Genomic DNA, 27,473 nt, shown 5'->3' with positions numbered 1-27,473 from the left:
TAACCTAAAAGGCAAAGGATCTTTTGGACACTTTAAAATAGACTGGCTGATTCAAGCAATACGGACAATAATGGTTCTTTCGTTTTTTCTGTTGTTTGCTTCGTTGATCTGGTTTTGTCCTTTTAATATGCATTCTTTTCTCTTCCCTGCTCACTCTTCTGAGGTTTGAGAAGCGTTGTCAGATTTTCTTTAACTGGGGTCGATGTATGGGTGGGATGGGTGAAATGCCCACTTCTAATTTCTTTGTTTGAATGATTTATGTATTATTTACTTTTTGTTTGCCTAGGTTTGAGGTGCAGCTTCGGCTTGATGGAATTATGGAGGTGTTTGGGGATAGTGTGGGTGCCCCGGTATGGACAAGGGGGCAAGTCTCCTATTATCTGCTTTTTGTATTGGTTTATTGTAGATGTAGTTTTTAGTACCTTGTTTTGGTAGTTTCTATAGTTGTGTTTTTTTAGATTCTATTAGTCTTCCATTGTTTCCACTCAGCACATTGTGAGTAGGATTCTTCCTCTTAAGGGGTCACGGGCTGTTTCAGATGGCTATGGCTAGTTTCTCGTATATTAAGGCGACTCACTCAATGATTAAGAGAAAGAAAGTACTTTTGAGTCTTAGAAAGGAGAGGGTTGATGTCTCCCTGTTGCAAGAAACCCATTTTGATGACAAGGAGCAACTAAAGTTGCAGCAAGGAGGGTTTGGTCGGGTTTCAACTTTTAACTCTAAAAACAGGGGAGTGGCTATACTTGATCAGAAGAATCTCCATTTCAGTTGTTAGATCAAATTAAGGATGAATATGGATGGTTTGTGATCCTCAAAGCTTTAATACATGGTGAGGAGAATGGTATTCTGAATGTTTACTGCCCCCCGACACATCCCCTCAAGTTTTTAACAGATGCACTTTCCAGGTTGGTGCCACTTGGATCATGCCATATGATTATACGGAGAGACTTTAATCATTTTATGGATTCCGCTGTGGACAGGATGCCCAGGGGTGTCCCGCGCACCTCCCTGCAATCTAAACAACTGGTAGACTTACGTGGGGAGTCAGGATTTGTATGGAGATGCCTTCACCCAGTGAGTAGGGATGTTACCTTTCTCTCCAATCCGCACAAGTGCTAAACAAGGATTGATCTGTTTCTTGCTCCATTGTTTTTTTTTGGATTCAGTGTTGTCCTGTAAAATTGGGAACACAGCCATTTCTGACCATGCAACAGTGTATTTGGATGTTAAGGCCAGGGATAATGGGGTAGGTTCGTGGCATTGGTGCACAGACCTTTTCTCCTTAATGACAGTAAGTTTGTCGAGTACTTTTCACAGGTGCTTAAACGTTCTTGGGTATCAATTCGGGTACGGCCAGTAACCCATCGGTGCTCTGGGAGACTGCCAAGGCTGATGCAAAGGGTATAATTATCTCTTATTCAGAGAGTTGGAAATGACAGAGGCCCAGCTGAAGCGTATGCTTGAGGCCCAGCTGAAGGCAGCCGAGACCGTGTACTTTGACAGACCATCTGTGACTAAGTTACAGCGGACCACTGCTGTTCAGGCTGCTCTGAACTCCGTGCTTACTCAGATAGCAAAGAGAGAGATCACTTTTGTGAAACAAAGGCTATTTCAGTTAATGATATCTAGCTAGGAAGAAGAGCGCCACACTGCCCTGCTGCCACACCCTAACCCCCCCCCCCCCCCCCCGCCCCCCCCCCCTCCAGGGTGGAGAGATAAATGGGAGTGGGGGAATGCTGAGGAGAAGGTAGCAAAGAGTACAATAGGTGAATGGGGGTGGGGATGGAGGTGATAGGTCAGAGAGGAGGGTGGAGCGGATTGGTGGGAAGGGAGGTTGGCAGGTAGGACAGGTCATGAGGACAGTGCTGAGCTGAAAGATTGGAACTGGGGTAAGGTAGGGGGAGGGGAAATGAGGAAACTGGTGAAGTCCACATTGATGCCTTGGGGTTGAAGTGTTCCGAGGCGGAAGATTAGGCGTTCTTCCTCCAGGCGTTGGGTGGTGAGGGAGTGGCGGTGAAGGAGGCCCAGGACCTGCATGCCCTCGGCAGAGTGGGAGGGGGAAGTTGAAATGTTGGGCCACAAGGGCGGTGGGATTGATTGGTTCGGGTGTCCCGGAGATGTTCCCTGAAGCGCTCTGCGAGGAGGCGTCCAGTCTCCCCAGTGTATAGGAGATTGCATCGGGAGCAACTGATACAATAAATTATATTGGTGGATGTACAGGTGAAACCTTGATGGATGTGGAAGGCTCCTTTGGGGCCTTGGATGGTGGTAAGGGAGGAGATGTGGGCGCAGACTTTGCAATTCCTGCGTTGGCAGGGGAGGGTGCCAGGACAGGAGGGTGGTTTTTTGGGGTCGTGAACCTGACCAGGTAGTCACGGAGGGAACAGTCTTTGCGGGAAGCGGTTAGGGGTGGGGAGGGAAACATATCTCTGGTGGTGGGGTCCGTTTGGAGGTGGCGGAAATGTCGGTGGATGATGTGGTTTATGCGAAGGCTGATAGGGTGGAAAGTGAGGACCAGAGGGGTTCTGTCCTTGTTACAGTTGGAGGGGTGGGATTTGAGGGCGGAGGTGCAGGATGTGGATGAGATGCATTGGAGGGCATCTTCAACCACATGAGAGGGAAAATTGTGATCTCTAAAGAAGGAGGCCATCTGGTGTGTTCTGTGGTAGAACTGGTCCTCCTGGGAGCAGATATGGTGGAGGCGGAGGAATTGAGAATATGGGATGGCATTTTTGCAGGAGGTAGGGTGGGAAAGGTGTAATCCAGGTAGCTGTGGGAGTCAGTCAGTTTGTAAAAAATGTCAGTGTCAAGTTGGTCGTCATTAATGGAGATGGAGAGGTCCAGGAAGGGGAAGGAGGTGTCAAACATAGTCCACGTGAATTTAAGGTCAGGGAGGAATGTGTTGGTGAAGTTGATGAATTGCTCAACCTCCTCGCGGGAGCACGAGATGGTGCCGACGCAGTCATCAATATAGTGGAGGAAGAGGTGGGAAGTGGTGCCTGTGTAACTACAGAAGATGGACTGTTCTACATAGCCAACGAAGAGACAGGCATAGCTGGGGCCCATGGCTACCCCTTTGGTCTGGAGGAAGTGGGAGGATTCAAAGGAGAAATTGTTAAGGGTGAGGATCTGGCATCACAGGTGGCCTCTCATTAAGCTTGCTAAATTGCAGCTTCCCCAGGAAATGGAGGAAGGCGTTAAGAGATATCAAATAAGCTTCCTATTATGTTTTGTGAATGACCGGACTTGCTGGATCCGAGATCAATATAGCTGAATATTGAGGATTCCCAGGAAAAATGTCCCCTTATTAATTTGTTATTTATGGATAAGATGAGGACAGTCACGGAGTATTGTCAAAACCCGATTGTCATTAACACAGTTAAAGCATGGAGGACAATGCGACAAAGTGAGGGCAGTTTATATAAAACCTCCTTTTTCACCCCCATAGTAGGAATACCAGGATTTCGGCCAGGATCAATGGATTCGGGTTTTAGGTTATGGACTTCCAGGGGAGTCTCCTGTCTGAGAGATTTATTTGAGGGGGAGGTCATGATGTCTTTTGATCAGTTGGGCTGTAAATATGAATTTCCCAACAGTGACCTCTTTCATTACTTTCAGATCAGGCACTTTATCCAGAAAAAGGCCACACTGTTGATTGATCCTTATAGGTCTGATATGGAGAGGAGAGTGTTTAGACTACAGGTACTCTCTTGATTAGCATCCTCTACCATTTACTGGGAGGTGGTGCCTCACAAGGTATTGAACGGCTCTGCGGGGTCTGGGTGCAAGAATTGGGAATGCAGATATCTTCAGAGGTACGGGAGAACATTTAGGAGAATATGAGAAAGATCTTGATTTGTAATAGAACACAGGCTATGCAGCTGAAGGTTCTTCACAGGATCTATTTGGCCCCAGGCAGCTTGCAAAGTTTAAAAAGGGAGCATCTCCAAAGTGCCCCATGTGTAAAAAAGATATTGGCACTTTTACCCATTGTACGTGGTCGTGACATAAGCTTTGCAAGTACTGGGGCACTATAGTAAGTATTTTGGAGGGGATCCTGGGGATCGAAGTCAAGGTAGATCCGGTATCTCTTCTCTTGGGCCTGCCAAATCTGCCTTCTTCAGATGACCATGGGAAGAAGCTGTTTAACACTCTTACATATTGCGCGAGGAAGAACATTCTGATGTGTTGGATCTCAGAAAGTGCTCCAGGCCTATCGGGATGGCATAGGTTAACTAACGGAATCTGTCCCCCTAGACTTCCTTACAAGTACGATGCACCAGAAAACATAATTTTTTTATAAGACGTGGTGGCCTTTTCTGAACAATATAGAAGCAGACTTGTCAGCTATATTAACTAGGGCCTTTATATAGCCACGAGACCTGGGTCTGATGGGCCGGGTGCCCTGAGAGGAAGAATCCTGAATAAACATGGATATGCTAACTGATGATCTCAATGATGGCATGCTTTGGTGGGGTTGCGCTGAGTGGTTTAATTTAATTTAGTTTATTTTGTCTAATTATTTATTGAATTATATTATGAGTAGTTTTTTTGCTTTGTACAGTAGTAGTTAATTTATTGTTATTGTTGGCATATTCTCAGATTTTTTTGTAATTTTATAATTTAGTAAAGAATAAAAATCTTTCTCAAAAAAAATAGCTAGCTAGTGTATGGTTTTAAGTTTCCAAAATTCGCTAAATCGGGGTAAGATTTATTCAAAAAGGGAGAGAGATAGAAAGCAGGAAACTGTAGGCCTGTTAGCTTCATATCTAGTGCTGGGAAATGTTGGAAACTGTTACGAAAAACACTGTAGCAGGGCACTTAGAAAAGTTCAAGGGAGGCAGGTATTCAACATGGTTTTGTGAAATGATGTCCAACCAAAGTATTGGAGTTCTTTCAAAAAGCAACGTGCTGTGGATTAAAGTGAATTGAGATCAGATTCATGATTAGGAAATGGACCTTGTTTAGAAGCAGGTTTAGGATCAACATACAATGCAGTAAAAATTAGTAAGAAGCCAGAAGATTATGAACCCTTTAAAAGCCAACAAAGATAACTAAGAAAATCAATAAGGGTTATGCACTTTGGTAGGAAGAAGACACATAGACTATTTTCTAAATGGGGAAAGGCTCCAGAAATCTGAAGTGCAGAGGGATTTTGGAATCCAAGTTCTGGATCCTCTTAAGGTTATCATGCAGGTTCGGTTGGCTATTGGGAAGGCAAATGCTATGTTAGTGTTCAACATGTCTAGAATACAAGAGCAAAGATGTACTGCTGAGGCTGTATAAAGCTCTAGTCAGACTGCATTTGGTATACTGTGAGCATTTTTGGGTTCCATATCTCAGGAAAGATGTGCTGGCCTTGGAGGAGCTCCAGAGAGATTTTACAAGAATGATTCTGGGGATGAAGGCCTTTTCAAATAAGGAATGGTTGAGGACTCGGGCTCTGTATTTAATGAAGCTTGGAAAGATGAGGGGGGAGTCTCATTGGAATTTACAGACTACTGAGAGGCTTGGATAGAGTGGACGTGGAGAAGATGCTTCCGCTAGTAGGAGAGACTAAGACCCGAGGGCACAACCTCAAGTGAAGTGATGATTCTTTAGAACTGAGATGAGGAATATCTTTAGCCAGAGGGTGGTGTATCTCTGGAACTCATTTCAGCAGTGGGCTGTGGAGGCCACATCATTGAGTATCTTTAAAGTCGTAGAGTCATTGAGATATACTGCATGGAAACAGACTCTTCAGTCCAGTTCGTCCATGCTGACCAAATATCCCAAATTAATCTAATCCCATTTGTCAGCACTTGGCCCATATCCCTCCAAATGCTTACAAATCATGTACCATCCAGATGCCTTTTAAATGTTGAGATTGTCCCAGCCTCCATCACTTCTTCTGGCAGCTCATCCATACATGTACCAACTTTGGATGAAAACGTTGACCCTTAGGGCCCTTTTGAATCTTTCCCCTCTCACGCTATACTTATGCCCTTTAGTTCTGGACTCCCCCAATGCAGGGAAAAGATCTTGGATACTTACCCTATCCATGCCCCTCATGATTTTATAAATCTCTTTAAGATCACCCCTCAGCCTCTGACACCTCAGGGAAAACACCCTCAGCCTATTCAGCCTCTCCCTATAGCTCAAACCCTCCAACCATGGCAACATCCTTGTGAATCTTTTCTCAACTCTTTCAAGTTTCACAACATCCTTCTGAAAGCAGGGTGACCAGAATTGCACACAATATCGCAAAAGTGGCCTAACTAACATCCTGTACAGTCACAACATGACCTCCCAACTCCTGTACTCAATGCTCTGACCAATAAAGGAAAGCATACCAAACACCTCCTTCACTATCCTATCTACCTGTGACTTCACTTTCAAGGAACTATGAACCTGCACTCCAAGGTCTCTTTGTTCAGCAACACTCCCTAGCACCTTATCATTAGTCTAAGTCCTGCCCTTATTTGCCTTTCCAAAATGCAGCGCCTCACCTTTAAGACAGTGATAGGTGAAAGTGAGGACTGCAGATACTGGAAATCAGAGTCAAGGGTGTGGTGCTGGAAAAGCACAGTCGGTCAGGCAGCATCCGAGGAGGAGGAGAATCCTAATAAAGGCTCATGTCCAAAACGTTGATTCTCCTGCTGTGCTTTTCCAGAGTTAGATAGGTTCTTGATTAGTAAGAGAATCAAGGGTTCCAGGGAAAAGGCAGGAGAAATGTACCAGCCATGATGGAATAGCAGACTAGACTCGATGGGCCAAATGGCCTAATTCCATGCTGCATTTTATGGTGTTATGGATGTGAGTCAAGATTGGGATCAGGATTGGATCGGGAGTAGGATCAGGTTTGGGATCAGTTTGTATCTGGATTGCGATCAGGAGAAGGGACAGTTTCATGAATTCCTCACTGGAAGCGGAAGTGACGGTACGTGTCTGCTCATGGACCAATGGGAACGGCGGACTCGGGCTGAGCCTGGGCCAATGAGAATGCTGGATGGGGCAGAGTGGGGCGTGGCGCCTGTGGTCGGTTGTGAGGGAAATGGCGGCTGCAGCTGGGCCCCCCGAGGTCCGGACTATTGTATCTCGCTCTGTCCGAGCCCAGAACATTGTCCCCCGCCTTCAGCACGGCCGCTATACCGGGCATGGGCCAACCAGGGTGTCGCAGGTAGGCTCGGGGAGGAAGTGAGTGAGTGAGTGTGACCCCGGCCCAACCTTCTGGGGCTCGGGCCTCCATCAGCAGCGGCCCGGACAGGCCTGGTTCCGGGGAAGGGAGGCCGCGTTTTATCCCGGAGGGAGCCTGGAAGCTGGGAAGTGCATCCCTGGGTTTCGGGAGGGTACAGAGCCGATGGTTAACTCTGGGGCTTTAAGGTGTGAAGTGAATTCGAGCTCTGTCTGTCACGATAGACTTTCGGGGGCAATTCACTGGAATATTCGCGCACGACCCTGGGTTATTGATCGAGAATATACGAACTGCATTGTTAAACTTCAAGATTTTTAAACTAGCTTTTATAATTTAACTGGATTTTCGCAAGTTCACTTGGCCAACCATTTTATTCTTTCATGGGATGTGACCGTAATATACATCCTTCATTCCATTTTAGCTTTTTGGACGGTGAGGGCTGTTATGAGTCATATAAATGATGGGCTAGGTATTTATATACTGGTACAAACCAAATTTATATCCTGAAAGGAGATTAGGGAACCAGGTGGGATTGTCTGACAATGAGCAGTTTTATGTCCACCTTTACTGAGATGAGCTTCTGATTCTGCTGCTGCAGTGAGATTTGAAGCCATCCATCGTTGTGCATTAGCTTGAAGTCTGGATTGCAAATTTACTGACATTACTTTTGTGACACCACCTCCCCAATTCCCATCATTCATCTGATTTTTTGTGCTATTCTTTTCAAATCCCTGTATTATTTTCCAATTCAAGTTTTTAATCCAATTCCCTTTGCAAATTATTTTACTATTCAGTGCTTGCAGTGATTGTGTAGTTAGATTCTGTAGGATCTTTTAAAAAGCAATTGATGCAAACTTAATTCTCTGAAGATAATGAATGACCAGAGGACTCAGTTTACTTGTATTGAGTGTGTGGTGCTGGAAAAGCACAACAAGTCAGACAGCATCTGAGGAGCAGGAGAATCAATGTTTTGGGCATGAGCCCTTCAGGAATGAAGGGCTCTTCATCTTTTTCATGGTAGTATGCCATGCTTGCCTCTAATTAGAGTGCAGGGCCAGAAGGAGAGTGGCTCTGCTCGTGATGTTCAATTCTCTGATTCATTGAATTGTCTGTGCTGCATTTTGTCTGAGGTAAATGGGAAATCTCTTCAATCTGCTCATTGTAAACTACTAACAGGAAACAAAATCAGGATTGATGACTCTAAACTATTTCCACTAGTTGGGGATTCTAGAACTAGGGGATATAGATTGAGAAGTAGGCCAGATTCATCATGAGAGATGTTAGGAAGCACTTCTAACCAAAGGATGGTAGATGTTTGGAACTCTTCGATCAACAGCTGGGTCATAGAATCCCAACAGTGTGGAAGCAGGCCCTTCGGCCCAACAAGTCCAAAACGACCCTCCAAAGAGTAACCCACCCAGGCCTATTCCTGTGTCCTATACTGACCCCTGACTCATGCACCTAACCTACACATCCCTGAATACTGTGGGCTATTTAGCATGGCCAATTCACGTAACCTGCCCATCTTTGGATTGTGGGAGGAAACTGGAGCACCTGGAGGAAACCCAGTTGGACAGGGGGAGAATATGCAAACTGCACACAGTTGCCTGAGGCTGGAATTGAACCCTGGGCCCTGGCGCTGCGAGGAAGCAGTGCTAACCACTCAGCCACCGTGCTGCCCGTCAGTTGTTAATTTTCAATCTAACTTTTGGTAAGCACTGGTGTAGAGAGAGATGGGCCAAGGGAAGGCCACAGATCAGCCATGATTTCATTGAATGGTGGGAACAGGTCTGAGAGGTTGAATGGCCCACTCCAGTAGTCATGTTCCTATATCCTTGTTGCATTCATGTAGATATTTATTCACAGTGATATTTCCCCTTGGGTAAGGGGACCAAAGCACGCTCAGTACTCCAGATATGGTCTCACAAGCACCTTGTACAATTGCTGTAAGACTTACCTACGCATGTAGTCCAGATCTCGAAAATGTGCATCTGAAGCAAGGGTTATGTGAGAAACGTTTTTTCTCACAGCAAGTAGTTAAAGTATGGAATGCACTGCCTGAAAATGTGGTTGAAGGTTCAGTTGTGGTATTCGAGAGGGCATTAGATTTTTTTTTTGAAGTGAATGGTGTGATCTACAGGGTTATGGGAAAAGCCAGGACATTGTCACCATGCAGGCACCATAATAACACTTATTCTGTAAAACCTCTGAGCATTTCATTAATCTTCCTGATTACTCGCTGCATCTCTGTGCTAGTTTTCTGCTTTTCATACATGTGCACTCAAATTCCTTTGAGCAGTTTCTCTCCATTTAGATCATCTGCATGGAGGTTTGCTCGCTGAGCTGGAAGGTTCATTTTCAGACGTTTCATCACCACACTAGGTAACACCTACAGTGAGCCTCCGGATGAAGCACTGCTGCTTTCTATTTATATGTTTGGGTTTCCTTGGGTTGGTGGACTCCCAAGCATGTGGATGAGGGTAGGGCAGTTGATGTGGTGTACATGGACTTGAGAAAATGCAGAGGCATGGAATTGAAGGTGATTTAGTAGTTTGGATTAGAAACTGGCTTTCTGAAAGAATGCAGCGAGTGGTGGTTGATGAAAAATATTCAGCCTGGAGTCCGGTTACTAATGGTATCCTTGTGGAATGTCCTGCCTGCCAATGTTGTTAACTCAGCCACATTAGGGAGATTTAAACAATCCTTGGACAAGCACATGGAGGATAATGGAATAGTGTAGGGGGACGAACTGAGAATAGTTCACATGTCGGCGCAACATCGAGGGCTGAAGGGCCTGTTCTGCGCTGTATTGTTCTATGTTCTATATATTGTAAACAGTTGCGATCCCTGTGATGAACACTGTGGCAATGGCATTGTCAACCTGAAAAAGAATCCCTAATCCCTACCCACAGCTTCCTGCCCATGAGCCAATTCTCTACGTCAGACGTCATGGACATTTATCTTATGATTTAACCTTTTTTGAGAGGTAGACCCAACCTGCTTAACCTTTCAACATAAGCTGCATCCTTCATTTCCAGACAAGCAGGAGGTTGGAAGAACACAGCAAGCCAGGCAGCATCAGGAAATGGAGAAGTTGATGTTTTGGGTATAATCTTTCTGCAGGAACCCTTTGGTGGGTTATTGTGGATTTAGTGGGCTAAAAGATTGGTTTCTATGCTAGGGGTCTATGAAAGAAGAATGGCAAGTAAAAGAAAAGAGATACCTGATTTATTTTACAAGGGTAAGGGTAAAAGGATAACTAGGGAAAGAATGGGGCCAGAGAACATAAGTAGGTTTACTGCATCCGGTGCTCCCAATGTGGTCTTCTCTATGTTGGAGATACCAAACTTAAACTTTGGGGATGGTTCACTGAGCATCCCAGCCGGGCCCACAGGGGCTGACCGGACTTCCCAGTCACTGCCCATTTTAATTCCCCTTCCCACTCCCTTTCTAACATGACCAACCTTGGCTGCTTCCATTGCCACAATGAGCCAAACTATAAATTGGAGCAACAACACCTCATCTTCTGCCTGGGCAGCCGACAGCCCACTGTATAATTGCTGGAATTGAGGATGTTATAAACAAAAAAAATGCAGATGTTGGAATCCAAAGTAGATCAGCAGGAGACTGGAAGAACGCAGCAAGCCAGAGAGCATCAGGAGGTGGAAAAATTGACATTTGGGCTTTAAGCCTTTTTCAGGCTTTGTAGTAAGTGGATAAAGTCAGGGACCAAAACAAATCGAGTTGGAAGTAGAAGAGTTTATGATGAGGATATGAGATGCAAAGCTCTCTGGAAAATTTCATTGGCTACATTTATGAAAAGGGGTGTCCAATCGTGTAATACAGGACTGATGGTGTTATATTTGAATGAGCACAGCATAAGAAATAACGTAAATGTTGCAGGTAGAAATTGGCAGGGATGACATGGTGGGCATCACGGAGAAGTGGCTGCTAGGGGATCAGGTTTGGGAGCTAAATACTCAAGGATATACATCCCTATCAAAAAGATAGGCAGGTTGGCAGAGGGAGTAGGGCTGCCTTATCATTGACTTATTTTCATTTTCTAATAAGAAACAAAGTAGGGTCAGATTTTGTAGAATCTGTGTGGGTAGAATTGAGGAATCGCAAAAGTAAAAAGCCTGCAAACAGTGCAAGACACACCAGGAGATAGAAGAGATGTATAGGAAAGTCAAAGTTACAGTGATCATGGAGGATTTCAATATCCAAGTGGACCGGGAAAATCAGGTTAGTAGTGGATTGCAAGAAAAGGAATTTGTGGGATGTCCAGGAAATAGCTTTTTGGAGCAGCTTGTGGTGGAGCCCACTGGGGAACATTCAATACTGGATTTAGTGTTGTGCAATGAGACAGACTTGACAAGGGAGCTTAAGGTAAAGGAACCCTTAGGAGGCAGTGATCATGCATTGGTTGAATTTTCTCTGCAATTTGAGAGGGAGAAACAATTACCTCTGATTCTATTACAGCTGAATAAAGGCAACTACAGAGCTGTGAGGGAGGAGCTGGGTAGAATCAACTGGGAGAGGAACCTAGGAGGAAAGTTTAAAAAACTTCACAGCACCAGGTTATAATCCAACAGGTTTATTTGGAAGTACTAGCTTTCAGAGCACTGCTCTTTTCATCAGGTAACTAGTGGAGTAGTATAGAACACAGAATTTATAGCAAAAGATCATTGTGTCATACGCTGATGCAATATACAGAGGAACCTCAATTGTCCAATCGGGAAATATTTCATTTGGTTAATTGAATGCCGAATAACATAGTTTAGCTAAGCATCGGGACCATGCAATCTTGTTTGGATTATCCGAATTTCGGGTTATCCGAATTTGCTGGGTTATCCGAATTTGCTGGATAATCAAGGTACCTCAGTATTGAACAAACCTAGATTGCTGTTAAGTCTTTCATCTTTTAGAATGTGTTGCAGGTTTTGATTCATTAAAATGTAAATCTCAGGACTACTTTCAAGTCATATTCCCAAGATAACTTAATGTTTACAATAAAAGCGACATCTCAGCTCAGACAATGTATTAAAGGTGTGAAGTGAGTCTGTAGCTATTCCAATCTTGAGTCAGACTGGTTCTGTTTCCAAAGTAGGAATATATGGAATGCCACATGGATTATAAAATATTGACTGCCTCCAGATTGTGCTTTTTGAACAAAATAGTGTATCTGCAAATCCAATTCTGTAAATGCAAATTCATCTCATAGACTTAACGGTGTGTGTGGGAGAGTGTGTGCATGTGGGATGAAGTATATGCCTGTGAGAGGCTGTGCGCATGGGTCAGAGTTGGGGAGGTGTATGTATGGGAGAGAGTCTGCGAGAGTGTGCACTTTTGTGTATGTGTGTTTATAGTGTCGTGGGGTCACCTGTAGTGTGAAATGAACCCAAGGTCCTGGTTGAGACCATCCTAGTGGGTACTGAGTTGGCTAAGCCTCTGTCCGGCCACTCTTCATTGTTGTGTATCTTGAAATCCACCTTGGAAGACGGTCACCTGAAGATCAGAGGCCAAATGTTCCTTGGCTGCTGAAGTGTACCCTAACTAGGAGGGAACATCTCTGTCTGGTGATTGTTGCATGGTGTCCATTCATCCGTTGTAGGGTCTCTTTGGTCTCGCCAATGTACCAGGCCTCAGGGCATCCTTGCCTGCAGCATATCAGATAGCCCGAGTCACATGAGTGTCTGTCGTGTACGTGGTGGGTGGTGTCCCCAGGTGCAATGGTAAGACAGTGGGACAGCAATGGCAGGAGTTTCTGGAAGTCATTCAGGAGACACTGTAAAGATTTTTCCCAAGGAAAAAGAAGCATGGTACAGGAGGATGAGGCAACCATGGCTGCCTAGGGAAGTCAGAGTTAAAAATCACAACACCAGGTTATAGTCCAATAGGTTTACATGGAGGCTCTATCTTTCGAGCACTGCTGCTACTTTAGGTGGCAACCACCTGATGAAGAAGCAGTGCTTCAAATGCTAGTGCAAAATAAACCTGTTGGACTATAACCTGGTGTTGTGATTTTTTTTTTAAACTTTGTTCACCCCAGTCCAACACTGGCACTTGCAAATCATACAGAAGTCAGAGCTAGCATAAAACCAAAAGAGAAAGCTGATAATGTGGCAAAGGGCAGTGGGGAGTGAGGATTGGGAAGCTAACAAAGACCAACAGGGGGCAACAACAAAAAAGATTAAATAATAGGATAAGCTATCCAGTAATATAAAGGAAGACTGTAAGAGTTTCTTTAGATATGTATAGGGCTAAAGAAAGGCAAAAGTGGACATTGGGCTGCTGGAAAATGTCGCTAAAGAGGTCGTGATGGGGAACAAGGAAATGGCTGAGGAACGGAATAATTACTTCGTAAGTTTTCACGGTGGAAGACATGATTAATATCCCAAAACTTCAAGAGTGATGGGGGCAGAGCTGAGTATGGTGGCCATCACCAAAGTGAAGCTGCCAGAAAAACTGAAAGGCCTGAAAGTGGATAGATTTTGGAAAACCGGAACTCCATCAGTAAACATATCGATTTGGATCCCATTTACCAACCTTTGAGAAAAAGAACCAGAAATGATATCGCTCACCTTAACAGACCAAGGCACGCAAATAGAAAGTGGGACAGAACACCAGCGCTTCACTGGAGGCTAACTGATGATGTTACCTAGCATGGTGACGAAACATCTGAGAACAAACCTCCTAGCTCAGCAAGCAAACTTACAACCTGAACCTCAACCTGAGGTACAAATCTTCTCAAAAATCTCACCGGTTAAGTACCTGAGAAAAGAGATTGAAAAGCTTTTGACCTGATCATCTCAGTAAATCCTGTGAACAGGACCATAGCACCGTTTTTCCAGCCTTGCCCTCTGCCATAACACCCATGTTTTTTCTATGATTTTTGTCTGTGTGCTTGTCGAGAGGAAGTATTGTACAAGCAGGCTAGTGTTTTAACTCATAGTTTTATGTTGATATTCTGTAATGTTATTTCTGCAGTTGGTTAGAATCTATTTACTATTTATTTGTAAAAGTGATTCTTTAGTACAGAAACCTGGTCTGTGCCTTCTGTCCACCTAGGTCTAAATTGCGGAATTTTGCATACTTTTTAAAAATATTAACTTTTGTGATAATTCAAGTAGCAGTGAGTGATTCCCAGTGCCAGTGAGGCTAAACAGTCAGTATGACCACGGTGTTGCTTAAGTTGTTGACGAAGGAACTGGAATTGGTGTCTGGTGGTCAAGCCCATTTCATTCCTTTTACCAGACTTGGTAACAGTTAGGTACAAGTGAGCGGTTTGCTAGGCCATTACAGAAGATATTGAGTGATGTCATTGCTACATGTGTGGAGTCATAGGTAGGTTTGACCAGATGAGGATGGCAGATTCCTCCTTTTGCAGTGCATGAGCAAACCAGATAGGTTTTCCAAAGGGTGGCAATGATTTCAGGTTCATCATTATGCTTTCACTTCGTTAATAATAGGCTTTTGTGGCTCACAAACAGTGTCCCCAGCTCAGGGCTGAAACAAATTCAAGACCTAGCTGTCATGGAGCTGTATATTAACATATCTTATTGATTGAAAGTACTTAGATCTGCATTTTAATTCCATCTTTATTAATTGAAATCAAATTTCACCATCAGCCATAGTTGGGGTTTGAACCTATCCATCAGATTATTAGCCTAGGTCTCTGGATGATTCTGATCAAGTGATATTATCATGCCACTGCCTAATGGTCCACGTTCACAAGAATTGCAATTCTGCTCTGGTGATTTGGCAGAGCAAATGATGACGGGTATATCAACATTAGGAATCTTCAGCTGGGGCGGGGGAGAGGTTGTCAGCTCTTAGCCAGGTTTCAGTCAAGGCTGTGATATTGAGAAAATCACCCAGAATAAACTAATTGATGGAATTATAAAATTACTTGTGAACAACATCCTTGAGGGAGATATGAAAAAGGCAGGAGAGGCAAGAAGGAGCATATTTGAAATGAAAGCAGTGCCATAAGCTGTCAGTGGAGATGTTATATATGGTAACCCCCCTCCCTCCTTTTACAATGAAAAGTACAGGTCATTCTGTTATAATGCGCGTTTCGTCAACATGAATCTGCTGTGATGTGATTGATGAATTAGGGATTCTGTTTCTAAAGCACAAACTTTTAAAATGTGTTGGCTGTAACGTGATGACAGGGCCAACACTTTAATGCTATGTCTAAAGGGTAATTTTTCTATAACCTGGGGTTGCACAACGCAATCGTCGCATAATAAAGAACTGTCCTGTATTCCCTTTCAAAATGTAAGCTTCGCTAATGCAAAACTCTTACTGATTCCCACTTTGCAGTGGATACATTGAGTAAGATAATTCTGCAAAAAGGCTGGATGTTGCAGATCTCGGGTGATGATCCCACTTACTGAAGATAATATAGGATAAGAAATCTTCAACCAAAATGAGTCAAATAAGGTATTTAAGTTTTTGTAATCATTGTTTAATTGTTTGTAGATTCCAGATTCTTTGCTGAGAGAAAGGGACAAAACTGCGAAGTGGAATGGGATCCCACATCTGGTGCAAAAACTATATACAAACAGCCAACCTAACAATGAAGGGTTGTTACTGTGCCATGGAATTTTAAAGGTCAGTACTAAAGATTATGGCCATTTCACTGGAGTAAAGCTAAAATCAGCAATCATGTCATCACTTGATCTCTTTGAGACCTTGCCCAGTCACTACTCTCAATCTCGTCCCTTACTCCCCTTGAGCAGTTGCTCTGCTGAATTCTGTCAATATCTGCAATCTATTTTTTGTACTGTAATAAGCAATCTTCAGCATCATTGCTTCAATCCTTTATCGAATAGCAGTTTACCTCGCCTTGTGCAGCGCATCAATCTAGAATGTAATCCATGTCCACATGCGTTTGTCTGCCACCAATGCACGTAGCAGCAGTGTGTGCAATCTTAAAGATGCATTGCCAAAATTCACCTAGGCTCCTTAAACAGCACCTTCCAAACATGACCTCTTCCATCTAGGAGGAAGAGCAGGAGCACCTGAAAATTTGTCTCCAAGCCATTTGCCATCCAGACTTGGAAATATGTTAGTGTTCCTTCACTGTTTCTGAAACTCCCTCCTCCTCAGCCTCATGGATGCATCTATACCAAATGGACTGCAGCAGTTCTGAGAGCAAGCTGACCATTTCCTCAAAGACAGCAAAGGTGGACAATAAATGCTAGCCCAGCCAACTTTGCACACATCCCTTTAATGAATAAAAATAAATCTTACACCACTTCTGTTGCTCCAGTAATGGATAAAGAGACCGACAGGCACTGATGAAACGCCTGCAAGTGATACTTTCAAAATATTTCATACTTATATAACCTCTAAATTGTGAATTGAAGTGCTGACTGTTTGCAGTTTTAAAGCAGGCAATTTGCAAAGTAACAAGAAAGGGATGTAACCTGCCTTAGCAGCCAGTACATCCTGTCCTGCCCCACTCCCATCTCTCTCGCACTTTTTTTGTTGCCATGTCTTCTATGCCTTAAAAAGAAAAGGTGGCATGTTAAAAAAAGGTTTGCTGTAGTGATCAATTGTATCTTTCATGGAATCATAGATTTTTATTATAAGGAATCCTGACGTGTACCAAGGAACTGATTTGATGTCCACTCTCAATCAGCCTAAACTCATTCTATCTGCTATCACTGCTTATGCTGAAGCAGCCCATTAGCTGTATTTGACCCATTGCCCCCTTCTTCACCCTATCTCTTCCCTCCGTCAACATTGTGGGAAGGCGATGGCCGAATGGTATTATCAGTATTCACCCAGACTCGGATAATGTTCTCGTGACCCAGGTTTGAATCTTGCCACCACACATAGTGGAAATTAAATTCAGTTTTTAAAAAATCTGGAATTGAGAATCTCATGATGGTGGTGAAATCATTGTCAATTGTCAGAAAAACCCATCTGGTTCACTAATGGCCATCAGGGAAGGAAATCTGCCATCCTCACCTGGTCTGACCTACATGTGACTCCAGACCCACAGCATTGTGGTTGACTCTCAATTGCCCTCTGAAGTGGCCAAGCAAGGCATTCAGCCAATTGCTACAAAGTCTGAAAGAAATGAAACCTGTTGGATCACCTGGTGTCAACCTAGGTGCCAGAAAAGACCCTGCATAATCCTCCTCACTAACATCTGGGGCTAGTGCCAAAATTGGGAGAGTTGTCTCACAGAGTAGTCAAGCAACAGCGTGACATAGTGATCATCCCACTGCCATCATCCCTGAATATCTCCTGTCTCACCGGCAAGACAGACCCAGCAGAGGTGGCGCATAGTGGTTTACAGTTGGGAGGGAATTGCTCTTGGAGTCCTCAACATTGACTACAGACCCCATGATGCCTCGTGGCTTCAGGTTAAATTTGAGCAAGAAAATCTCCTACTGATTACTATGTACCATACTCCCTGAGCTGATGAATCAGTACTCCTCTATGTTGAACAAAACTTGGAGGAAGCACTGAGGGTGGCAAGGGCACAAAATATACACTGGGTGGGAAATTTCAATATCCACATGCGAGAGGCTTGGCAGCAGTGCTTCTGATCAGGCTAGTCAGGTCCTAAATGACATAGTTGCTAGACTAGGTCTGCAGCAGATGGTGAGGAAACCAACAAGAGGGAAAAACATACAGGTAGTTCTTTTATAACACGATGGTTGCGTTCTTGTGCAACCCCACGTTATAGAAAAGTTGCACTTTTATAAAAGTGCTTAAAATGTTGGCGATATAATCAGCTAACGCATGTTTTAAAAGTTTGCACTGTGGAAACAGTGTCCCCTATTCATTAATCACACTTCGATAAGAATGACCACTGCCCAGTCTTAGTGGAGATGCAGTCCCACTTTCACATTGAGAATAACATCCATGATGTTTTGTGGAACTACCACTGTGCTAAATGGGTCAGATTTTAAACTGATCTAGCAACTCAACAGGGCATCAATGAGGCGCTGTGGGTCATCATTAGCAACAGAATTGTACTCCGCAATCTGTGGCCTCATGGACTTGCATACCCCCCACTCAACCATTATGATCAATCCAGGGGATCAACCTTGGTTCAATGCAGAGTGCAGGGTGGCATGCCAGGAGTAGCACCAGGCATACCTGAAGATGAGGTGTCAACCTGGTGAGGCCATCAAATAGGTCTACTTGCATGCCAAACAGCATAAGCAGCAAGTGATAGACAAAGCTAAATGATCCCACAACCAATGGATCAGATCAAAGCTCTGCAGTCTTGCTACATCCAGTTGTGAATTGTAGTGGATGATTAAACAACTCCACAAATATCCTCACCCTCAATGATGTGCTGAGCATATCAGTGCAAAAGTTAAGGCTGAAGCTTTTGCAGCAATCTTGAGCCAGAAGTGCCAAGTGGAAATCCATCTTGGTTTCCAGTGGTCCCCAGCATCACCGATATCAATCTTCAGCCAATTGAGTTCTCTGCACGTGATATCAAAAAACAGTTTTAGGCACTGGATACTACAAAGGTTATGGACCCTGGCAACATTCTGGGAATAGTGCTGATGACTTGTGCTCTAGAACTTGCCACTCCCCGAGCCAAGCTGTTGTAATACAGTTACAACACTGGCATCTATGAACAATTTGGAAAATTGCCCAAGTATGTTCTGTACATAAATAGGACAATTCCAACCCAGCCAGTTACAGTCCCATCAGTCTACTATCGATCATCAGTAAAGTGATGGAATATGTCATCAACAGTGTGCTATCAAGCAGCACCTGCTCAGTTTGGGTTCCACAAGGGCCACTCAGCTCCTGACCTCATTACAGCCTTGGTTCAAACTTGGATGGAAGAGCTGAATTCTGAGGGGTGAGGTGAGAGTGATAGCCCTTGACATCAAGGCTGCATTTGATAGAGTGTGGTATTAAGGAGCCCTGGCAAAACTGAAATCAATAACTATCAGGGGGCAAACTTTCTGATGGTCAGTCATACGTGACAGATAGAAAGACTGTCGCGGTTTTGGGAGGTCAGTCATCTTGGCTTCAGGACATCTCTGCAGGAATTCTTCAGGGTAGTGTCCTAGGCCCAGCCGTCTTTAGCTGCTTCATCGATGACCGTTCCTCCTCGTAGAGTCTGAAGTGGGGATGGTCGCCAATGATTGTGCAGCATTCAGCAACATGCGTGACTCCTCAATACTGAAGCAGACCATGTCCAAATGCAACAAGATCTGGGCACTATCCAAGCTTGGGCTGACAAATAGCGAGTAACATTTGTGCTGCACAAATGCCACACTAGACCATCATCAATAATACACAATCTAATCATTGCCCCATGACATTCAATAGTGTTACCATTACTGAATCCCCCATTCCAAATTCCTGGGAGTTAGTGATCAGAAAGTCAACTGGCTTCACCACGCAAGCACAGTGGCTGCAATAGCAAATCAGAGGCGAAGAATGCTGTGACAAGTCCCCTCCTGACTCCCCAAAGCCTGTCCACCATTTACAAGGCACAAGTTAGAACTGTGATGGAATACTCCCCACTTGCCTGGGTGAGTGCAGCACTTGAGCTTGATACCATCCAGGACACAGCAGTCTGCTTGATTGGCACCACATCCACAAGCATCCACTCCCTCCACAACCAATGCTCTGTAGTAGCAGTGTCCCATCTGCAAGATGCACTGCAGAAATTCACCAAAGATCTTTAGATAGTAAACCCACGAATACTTCCATCGAGAAGGAAAAGGGCAGCAAGTAGATGGGAACACCACCGCTTCAAATCCCATCTCTTCCCCCCCCCAAGCCACTCACCATTCTAAGTTGAAAATATATTGCAGTTCCTTCACTGTCACTGGGTTAAAATCCTGGAATTCCCTCCCTAATGGTATTGTTGGTCAACTCTCAGGTGAATGGAGCGGTTCAAGAAGGCAGCTCATCACCACCACCACCACCTCAAGGGCAACTCAGGACAGGCAGTAAATGCTGGCCAGCCAGCTATGCCCGCACCCCACAAAATGAATTTTTTTAAAATGGAAGGTCACACTGTTACTCCCTTCCCACCCTATCAGCATCTGCATCCAAAGGATCTCAAACCATGTCCAGTGGGATGCACCCAGCACATTCACATTAACCTTCCTTCTCTTATCAGCCTTCCACAGGTACTGTTCCCTCTTGAACTCTTGATCCACTCCTCCACTCCTAACGCTTCCATGGCACATACCTATCCAGCCACAGAAGTTGACTTACCTGCCCATTTGCTTCCTCAATCCTCATTATCTGGTTCATTCCAGCTGGTCTACTATATTCATTGCTTACAAGTGGTCTCCACTGCACTGGGGAGATGCAGTACATACTGGGCGACCACTTTGCAGAATACCTATGCTATGTCTGCAGAAATGACTGCGAGCTTCCAATTACGTGTCACTTCAACGTTTGTCTCTGGCCTGTCTGCAGTGTTCAGGCAAAGCTCAATTATTTTTTTGCTTGGGGACCCTGCAGACTTCAAGACTTAATACAGAGGAACCTCAGTTATCTGAAGGACACCTGAATAGGTCCCTGAAAGTTGCCACCCATGTTGATAGTGCAGTTTAAAAAGACATAGTGTGTTAGGTGGAGGGATTGAGTTCCGGAGCTGTAATGTCATGCTGCAACTTGGAATATTGTGTATAGTTCTGGTCGCCCCATTGCTGGAAGGATGTGGAAGCATTGGAAAAGGTGCAGAGGAATTTACCAGGATGTTGCCTGGTCTGGAGGGAAGCTCTCATGCGGAAGGCTGAGACACTTGGGTCTGTTTTCATTGGAGAGAAGAAGGCTAAGAGGGGATTTGATAGAGACATACAATATGATCAGAAGATTAGATAGGGTGGACAGTGAGAGTCTTTCTTTTTCTTAGGATGATGACGTCAGCTTGTACGAGGGGGCATAACTACAAATTGAGGGATGATAGATTTAAGGCAGATGTCAGAGGCAGGTTTTTTTACTCAGTGCTGAAAAATGAGTTGCTGGAAAAGCACAACTGGTCAGGCAGCATCCAAGGAACAGGAGAATCGACACTTCGGGCATAAACTCTTCTTCAGGATTCCTGAAGAAGGGCTTATGCCCGAAATGTCGATTCTCCTGCTTCTTGGATGCTGCCTGACCTGCTGCGCTTTTCCAGCAACACATTTTTCAGCTCTGATCTCCAACATCTGCAGTCCTCACTTTTTCACTTTTTTTTTACTCAGTAGTAAGGGCGTAGAATGCTCTGCCTGCTAATGTAATTAACTCAGCCACATTATGGAGATTTAAACAATCCTTGGATAAGCACATGAATGATGGGATAATGTAGGGGCATGAGCTTAGATTAGTTCATAGGTCGGTGCAACATCTAGGGCTGAAGGGCCTGTTTTGTGCTGTATTGTTCTATGACTTGGACGGGGAGAGTATTTTGTTCGTTTAATCGAATTCTGGATAATCAAATGCCAGGTAACATAGTTTATCCAACCATTGGGACCTTGCGATCTTGCCGGATAATCCGATATTCGGATAATCGAGGTTCCTCTGTATGGAGGTCAATAATTTTAGGGCCTGACCACCTTTTTCCATCTCCTACATACCAGGCCCAGTCATCACATGGGCTGTTTTCAGGGCAAGTTAGCAGCTTTTCTTTGTACCTGGCTTACAATTATCAATCCTTTTGTCTGCGTAACTGTCTTTCTCTGCATCTGGGCTCTGTCTTCACTGATCGTTTATCCCTTTACCTCCACGTTCCTTGGCCAGCTTATCTTAACCAATGCGTGTCTCATACCATCAGGGCATAAGACTGTAGACAGAGCCGCAGAGTCTCACCAATACCTTGCACAGCTACAACATTTCCCTACTTTTATGCTCCATTCCTTTAGCAATAAATGCTAAAATTCTATTTTCCCTCCAAGTAACTACTGTATTTGCATATTATGCGATTTATGCACAAGAATGCTTGGATCCAGCACTGAAGCAGATTGAATATGATTTATTTCACACCCTGCACATACAGATTATTGTTCAAATTAGAAAAACAAAGGTTCGGGATTCTATTAAAGCAGAAGTGTTCGTGGATCAATCAGAATTTGAAAGAAAAAAATTAGTCTCCAAACTAAGCAGAGTGTTGATGACTACTCAACCAGATTGAAATTAAGGGATCATGCTGCTTGAGATTTGGTGTGTTGAATTTTGATTAATTCTTTTTTCATTCCCCTTGTGTGCAGGAGATTGCTCCACTTCTTTCAATGGAAGCAATGGCATTTGTGACTGAGGATGGGAAAGGTGCCCAGGAGTCCAAATTTCCCAATACACATGTATTTGATCTGTTTGGTGGAGTAGATGTAAGTATTACATTAAATACTTGAAGTTGTGAGAGGGGTTATTTTGAATGTGGAAAAAATGCTTTCTGGAATCCTTTGAGAGGGGGAGAACGAGGGGGTAGATGAAACCAATCAGACTAAAAGAATGTCTCATGAGCCTAAATGTAATTTGAACATTGTGCTGGGAATTTTTTTACCGTTTTTTTTTAAGAATTGGTTCTTAGTCTTATTCTTATATAACTATTTATAGGCAGAGAGGGAGCTGATTGGTGAGTAAAAGTAAATCATTTCTAAACTGGCATTTGTACCAAAGTGTCCAAAACTTAGCCAAAGGTATTAACTATACAGAATCCCCATCCTTTGGCATGAGTCATGGGCACTTTGTACACAAATTTCATTCTCTGCCGAAACTTGAGCTCAGTTTTCTTTGCATGATGGTTGGAGCTGCTGTGCTGCACCCACAAGACAGAGGACCAAGTGGATAGTGTAATTGGGAAGGTGGTCACATTGCAAGTCAGGAGTATGCAGGCATCTGAGGAATGGGGAGAAAGTGAGGTCTGCAGATGCTGGGGATCAGATTTGAAAATGTGTTGCTGGAAAAGCGCAGCAGGTCAGGCAGCATCCAGGGATCAGGAGAATCGACGTTTCGGGCAAAAGCCCTTCTTCAGGAAAGCCCTGAAGAAGGGCTTATGCCCGAAATGTCGATTCTCCTGTTCCCTGGATGCTGCCTGACCTGCGCTTTTCCAGCAACACATTTTCAGCTCTGAGGAATGGGTGACAGCTAGATAGTCCCAAGAGAACGAAGTCAGAAGTCACACAACACCAGGTTATAGTTCATTTGAAATTGCAAGCTTTCAGAGCACAGCCCCTTCATCAGGTTACTTCACCTGATGAAGGGGCTGCACTCCGAAAGCTTGCGATTTCGAATAGACCTGGTGTTTGACTTTTGACTTTGTCCACCTCCATCCAACACCAGCACCTCCACACCAAGCAAACTTGATAGGAAGTCCCCAGTACGTTCTTGCTCACTAATTGGTTTTCCATTCTGGATACTTCAGAGGGCAGTAGTGGCTCCTCAAGACTGCAGGAAGAGCCAAGCTTATGGCACTGAACGTGGCTCAGCCGTATAAAAGGGAAGGAAAGTGATTGGAAGAGCAGTAATGGTAGAAAGTTCATTTAGGCGAACAGACCAGCTTTTCTACAGCTGTAAGTGATCCCAGCATAGTAGGTAACCTCCCTGGTACCAGGTCAAGATGTCACAGTGACTGCAGCCATCATGCAGGGGGTAATTATCAACCTGATGTTATGATCCATGTTGTCCAATGATAGTTAGGATTGTTTTCCTCAGAACGAGATAAAAAGATGATTTATTGAAGTTCTCAAAAATCATGAGGGATCTGGACAGTCTACACTGGGCGGGGGTTCATGGGAACCTGTTCCTCCTCAAAGTTAGACAAAGAGAACGCAGATTTAAAGATTTGCACAATAAGTATATTTGAAGTGAGGAGTAATGCACATAGTGGAGGACTAAAATGCACTGCCTAGAAGTGTGGTGAAGCCAGGTTCAGATTATGTATTAGAGTGAATTGGCTCATTTGTTTCTATTCAAATGTGCAGGAATATGAGGCGAAGGGCAAAGTCATGATCATTTGAAAGGTGGGTGCAGATGTGATAGACAGATGATACTGTGAAACCTTAACTGGGTGGCATTATAAACGTTTATTTCCTATATACTGTCAGCTGGAAATAAAGTTTTTTTACTGAATAATGAACAGTGGACTGCTGGCCAAGAATAGGAATTTGAAACAAAAGCAGGAATTGCTGAAAAAGCTCAGCAAGTCTGTGGAGAGAAAGGAGATTTAATGTTTTGGACCCAGTGACCCGTTCTCCGAACTGACGGTTGTTAGGAAAATATCGGTTTATGTACAGAGGATAGGATTGGGGTAAGGAGTAAGCAATTGTGGGGAATAGAGCCCAAAGAGAGAACAGTTGAACAAAGGAATAGATAATTATCTCGCTTGGAAGGTGAATGGCTGTTAATGCCGACTGTTAGTGACTAACAATGGGTTGTGTGTAACAGCAGACAGTGATACAAGGCCTGGTGTGTCAGGTTGGGTTAAGGACATGGGAGATCTCAAGGCCTAAAGTTGAGCTTGATATTGAGTCCGAAAGACCGCAGTGTCCCTGAGCGGAAAATGAGGTGCAGTTCTTCCAGCTGTGCTGAACTTTGCTGGAGTACTGCAGCAAGCCTGAGAAAGAGATGTTGGCCAGGGAACAAGGTGTGTTGAAGAGGTAGGCAATTGAAAGCTCATTTTACTTTTTACAGACAGAACATGGGTGTTCTGCAAAGTGGTCAGCCAGTCTACATTTTGTTTCCCCAATGTAGAGGAGGCTAGGTTGTGAGAGATGCTGCTTTTACTAGGTGTGTTTGGATCCTTGGATACTGAGGTGGAGGTTTCTGATTTACAGCATCCACAGTTCTTCCATTTTTACTAAGAATAAGAATTTTCCTTCCTGAAAACCGAATCCTAAATGGTCAAAGTGGAGAAGCTGTTGTGCTAGTTAGCTAGTGAATCTATGAGTTAAAAACAATGACTGCAGATGCTGGAAACCAGATTCTGGATTAGTGGTGCTGGAAGAGCACAGCAGTTCAGGCTGCATTCAAGGAGCAGCGAAATCGACGTTTTGGGCAAAAGCCCTTCATCAGGATTAAAGGCAGTGAGCCTGAAGCGTGGAGAGATAAGCTAGAGGAGGGTGGGGGTGGGGAGAAAGTAGCATAGAGTACAATGGGTGAGTGGGGGAGGGGATGAAAGAGATAGATCTAGGAGGAGAGAGTGGAGTGGATAGGTGGAAAAGGAGATAGGCAGGTAGGACAAGTCCGGACAAGTCATGGGGACAGTGCTGAGCTGGAAGTTTGGAACTAGGGTGAGGTGGGGGAAGGGGAAATGAGGAAACTGTTGAAATCCACATTGATGCCCAGGGGTTGAAGTCCTCCAGGCGTCTGGTGGTGAGGGAGCGGCGGTGAAGGAGGCCCAGGACCTCCATGTCCTCGGCAGAGTGGGAGGGGGAGTTGAAATGTTGGGCCATGGGTGGTGTGGTTGATTGGTGCGGGTGTCCGGAGATGTTCCTTAAATTGCTCTGATAGGAGGCACCCAGTCTCCCCAATGTAGAGGAGACCGCATCGGGAGCAACGGATACAATAAATGATATTAGTGGATGTGCAAGTAAAACTTTGATGGATGTGGAAGGCTCCTTTAGGGCCTTGGATAGAGGTGAGGGAGGAGGTGCGGGCGCAGGTTTTACAGTTCCTGCGGTGCCAGGATGGGAGGGTGGGTTGTAGGGGGGGCGTGGACCTGACTAGGTAGTCACGGAGGGAACGGTCTTTGCGGAAGGCGGAAAGGGATGGGGAGGGAAATATATCCCTGGTGGTGGGGTCTGCTTTCTCCCCACCCTCCTCTAGCTTATCTCTCCACGCTTCAGGCTCACTGCCTTTATTCCTCCTGATGAAGGGCTTTTGCCCGAAACATTGATTTCGCTGCTCCTTGGATGCTGCCTGAACTGCTTGCTCCTCCAGCACCACTAATCCAGAAGCTAGTGAATCTATGCTGACCCTACCACTACCATCTGCTTGTGCACTTGCATTTATCCAAAGTTTTCATTTCATGTGAGAAGCTATCTTAGCAAGTTGAACTTTAGTTGCACAATGGTTTAAGCAAAGCAAATGTGTGCACCTTGGATGTCTCCTTTCTTAAAATTCCTTTCCAGTGATATTTTCAAAATCTGGAGGTGGGCATACCTGTTGGATGGTGAAAACCTGTTTCTACAAATTAGGGAGTTTAGGATCAGGGACTTGTCTCTAAAAAAACAAAATTAGAGACATGTTCATTGGTGAAATTTGGAATGTTCTCAAAAAACTTGGAGCTTTGGAACTCACTTCTACTAATGCTAATTGGTGCTAAATCAGTTAACAAAAATCAAAACTATTTTAGTTCTAAAAATATCTAAACTAATTGAGGGATTTGGGGAAGGACAGGTCAACAAAGAAGAGTACAGCACAAGAAAAGGGCCTTTAGTCCACCAAGGCTGCACCAATATATGCCTTTCTAAACTTTTTAAAAAAAAACTTTTGCCTCTATGGGTTCTGTATCCCTGTATTCCCTGCCTATGCATTTATTTTCTGTTAAAATGCCTTTTGATGCTATTGTATCTGCCTCCACTACTACTTCTGGCAGTGCATTCCAGGCACTTTACCACCTTCCATTTAAAAGAAAGCTTGCCTCTCAGATCTCCTTTTTAAACTTTGCCCCTTTTACCTTAAACATTTATGCCCTAGTAATTGACATTTCTACCCTTGGAAAAAAGACTTCGACTATCCCTTCTATCCATGCCTCTTAATTTTATAAACTTCTATCAAGTTTCCCCCTTAGCCTTTGATGTTCAACTGAAAGCAAACCATGTTTGTTCAACCTTTACTCATAGCTATTACCCTCCAAACCAGGAAACATCTTGAGAAACATTCTGATCCCATTTCTGTAGCCTATTCAAAGCCTCCACATCCTTATTATCCTGTGGCGACCAGAATTGTTCACACCCAAGGAAGTATAGATTGAGCCTGATATCAGTGGTCAGCAATTTGTTGGAAGGGATCCTGATGGACAGAATCTACATGTATTTGGAAAGGCAAGAACTGATTAGGGATAGACAACATGGCTTTGTGTGGGGGAAATTGTCTCATTACTTGATTAGAACAAGTCAACATGGATTTAGTAAAGGGAGGTCATGCCTGACAAACCTGTTGGAATTTTTTGAAGAGGTAACAAGTAGGTTAGACCAGGGAAACCCAGTGGATGTGGTCTATCTAGACTTTCAAAAGGCCTCTGATAAGGTGCCACACGGGAGGCTGCAGAGCAAGGTGAGGGCCCATGGTGTTCGAGGTGAGCAGCTGGGATGGATTGAGGATTGGCTGTCTAACAGAAGGCAGAGAGTTGGAATAAAAG

At 44.2% G+C, this 27,473-nt stretch overlaps 1 protein-coding gene across 2 annotated transcripts in view; it reads left to right on the top strand.

The window, feature by feature from the left end:
• Positions 1 to 6,982: 6,982 nt before the first annotated feature.
• LOC122560343 (short transient receptor potential channel 4-associated protein-like) overlaps positions 6,983 to 27,473 on the top strand; it is a 95,558-nt gene continuing 75,067 nt past the window's right edge. For both annotated transcript variants that reach the window (XM_043710992.1, XM_043710990.1), the window contains exons 1-3: positions 6,983 to 7,159; positions 15,662 to 15,793; positions 22,381 to 22,497. In XM_043710992.1, the coding sequence (XP_043566927.1) occupies positions 6,989 to 7,159; positions 15,662 to 15,793; positions 22,381 to 22,497 (420 nt within the window). In that variant the 5' untranslated portion in view covers positions 6,983 to 6,988. The remainder of the gene's footprint in view (positions 7,160 to 15,661; positions 15,794 to 22,380; positions 22,498 to 27,473) is intronic.

This window comes from Chiloscyllium plagiosum, chromosome 20, assembly GCF_004010195.1.
Source record: "Chiloscyllium plagiosum isolate BGI_BamShark_2017 chromosome 20, ASM401019v2, whole genome shotgun sequence".
In the NCBI taxonomy this organism is placed as follows: domain Eukaryota; kingdom Metazoa; phylum Chordata; class Chondrichthyes; order Orectolobiformes; family Hemiscylliidae; genus Chiloscyllium; species Chiloscyllium plagiosum.
Note: the sequence above shows the minus strand (reverse complement) of the source record. Positions and strands in the feature narration are given on the sequence as shown.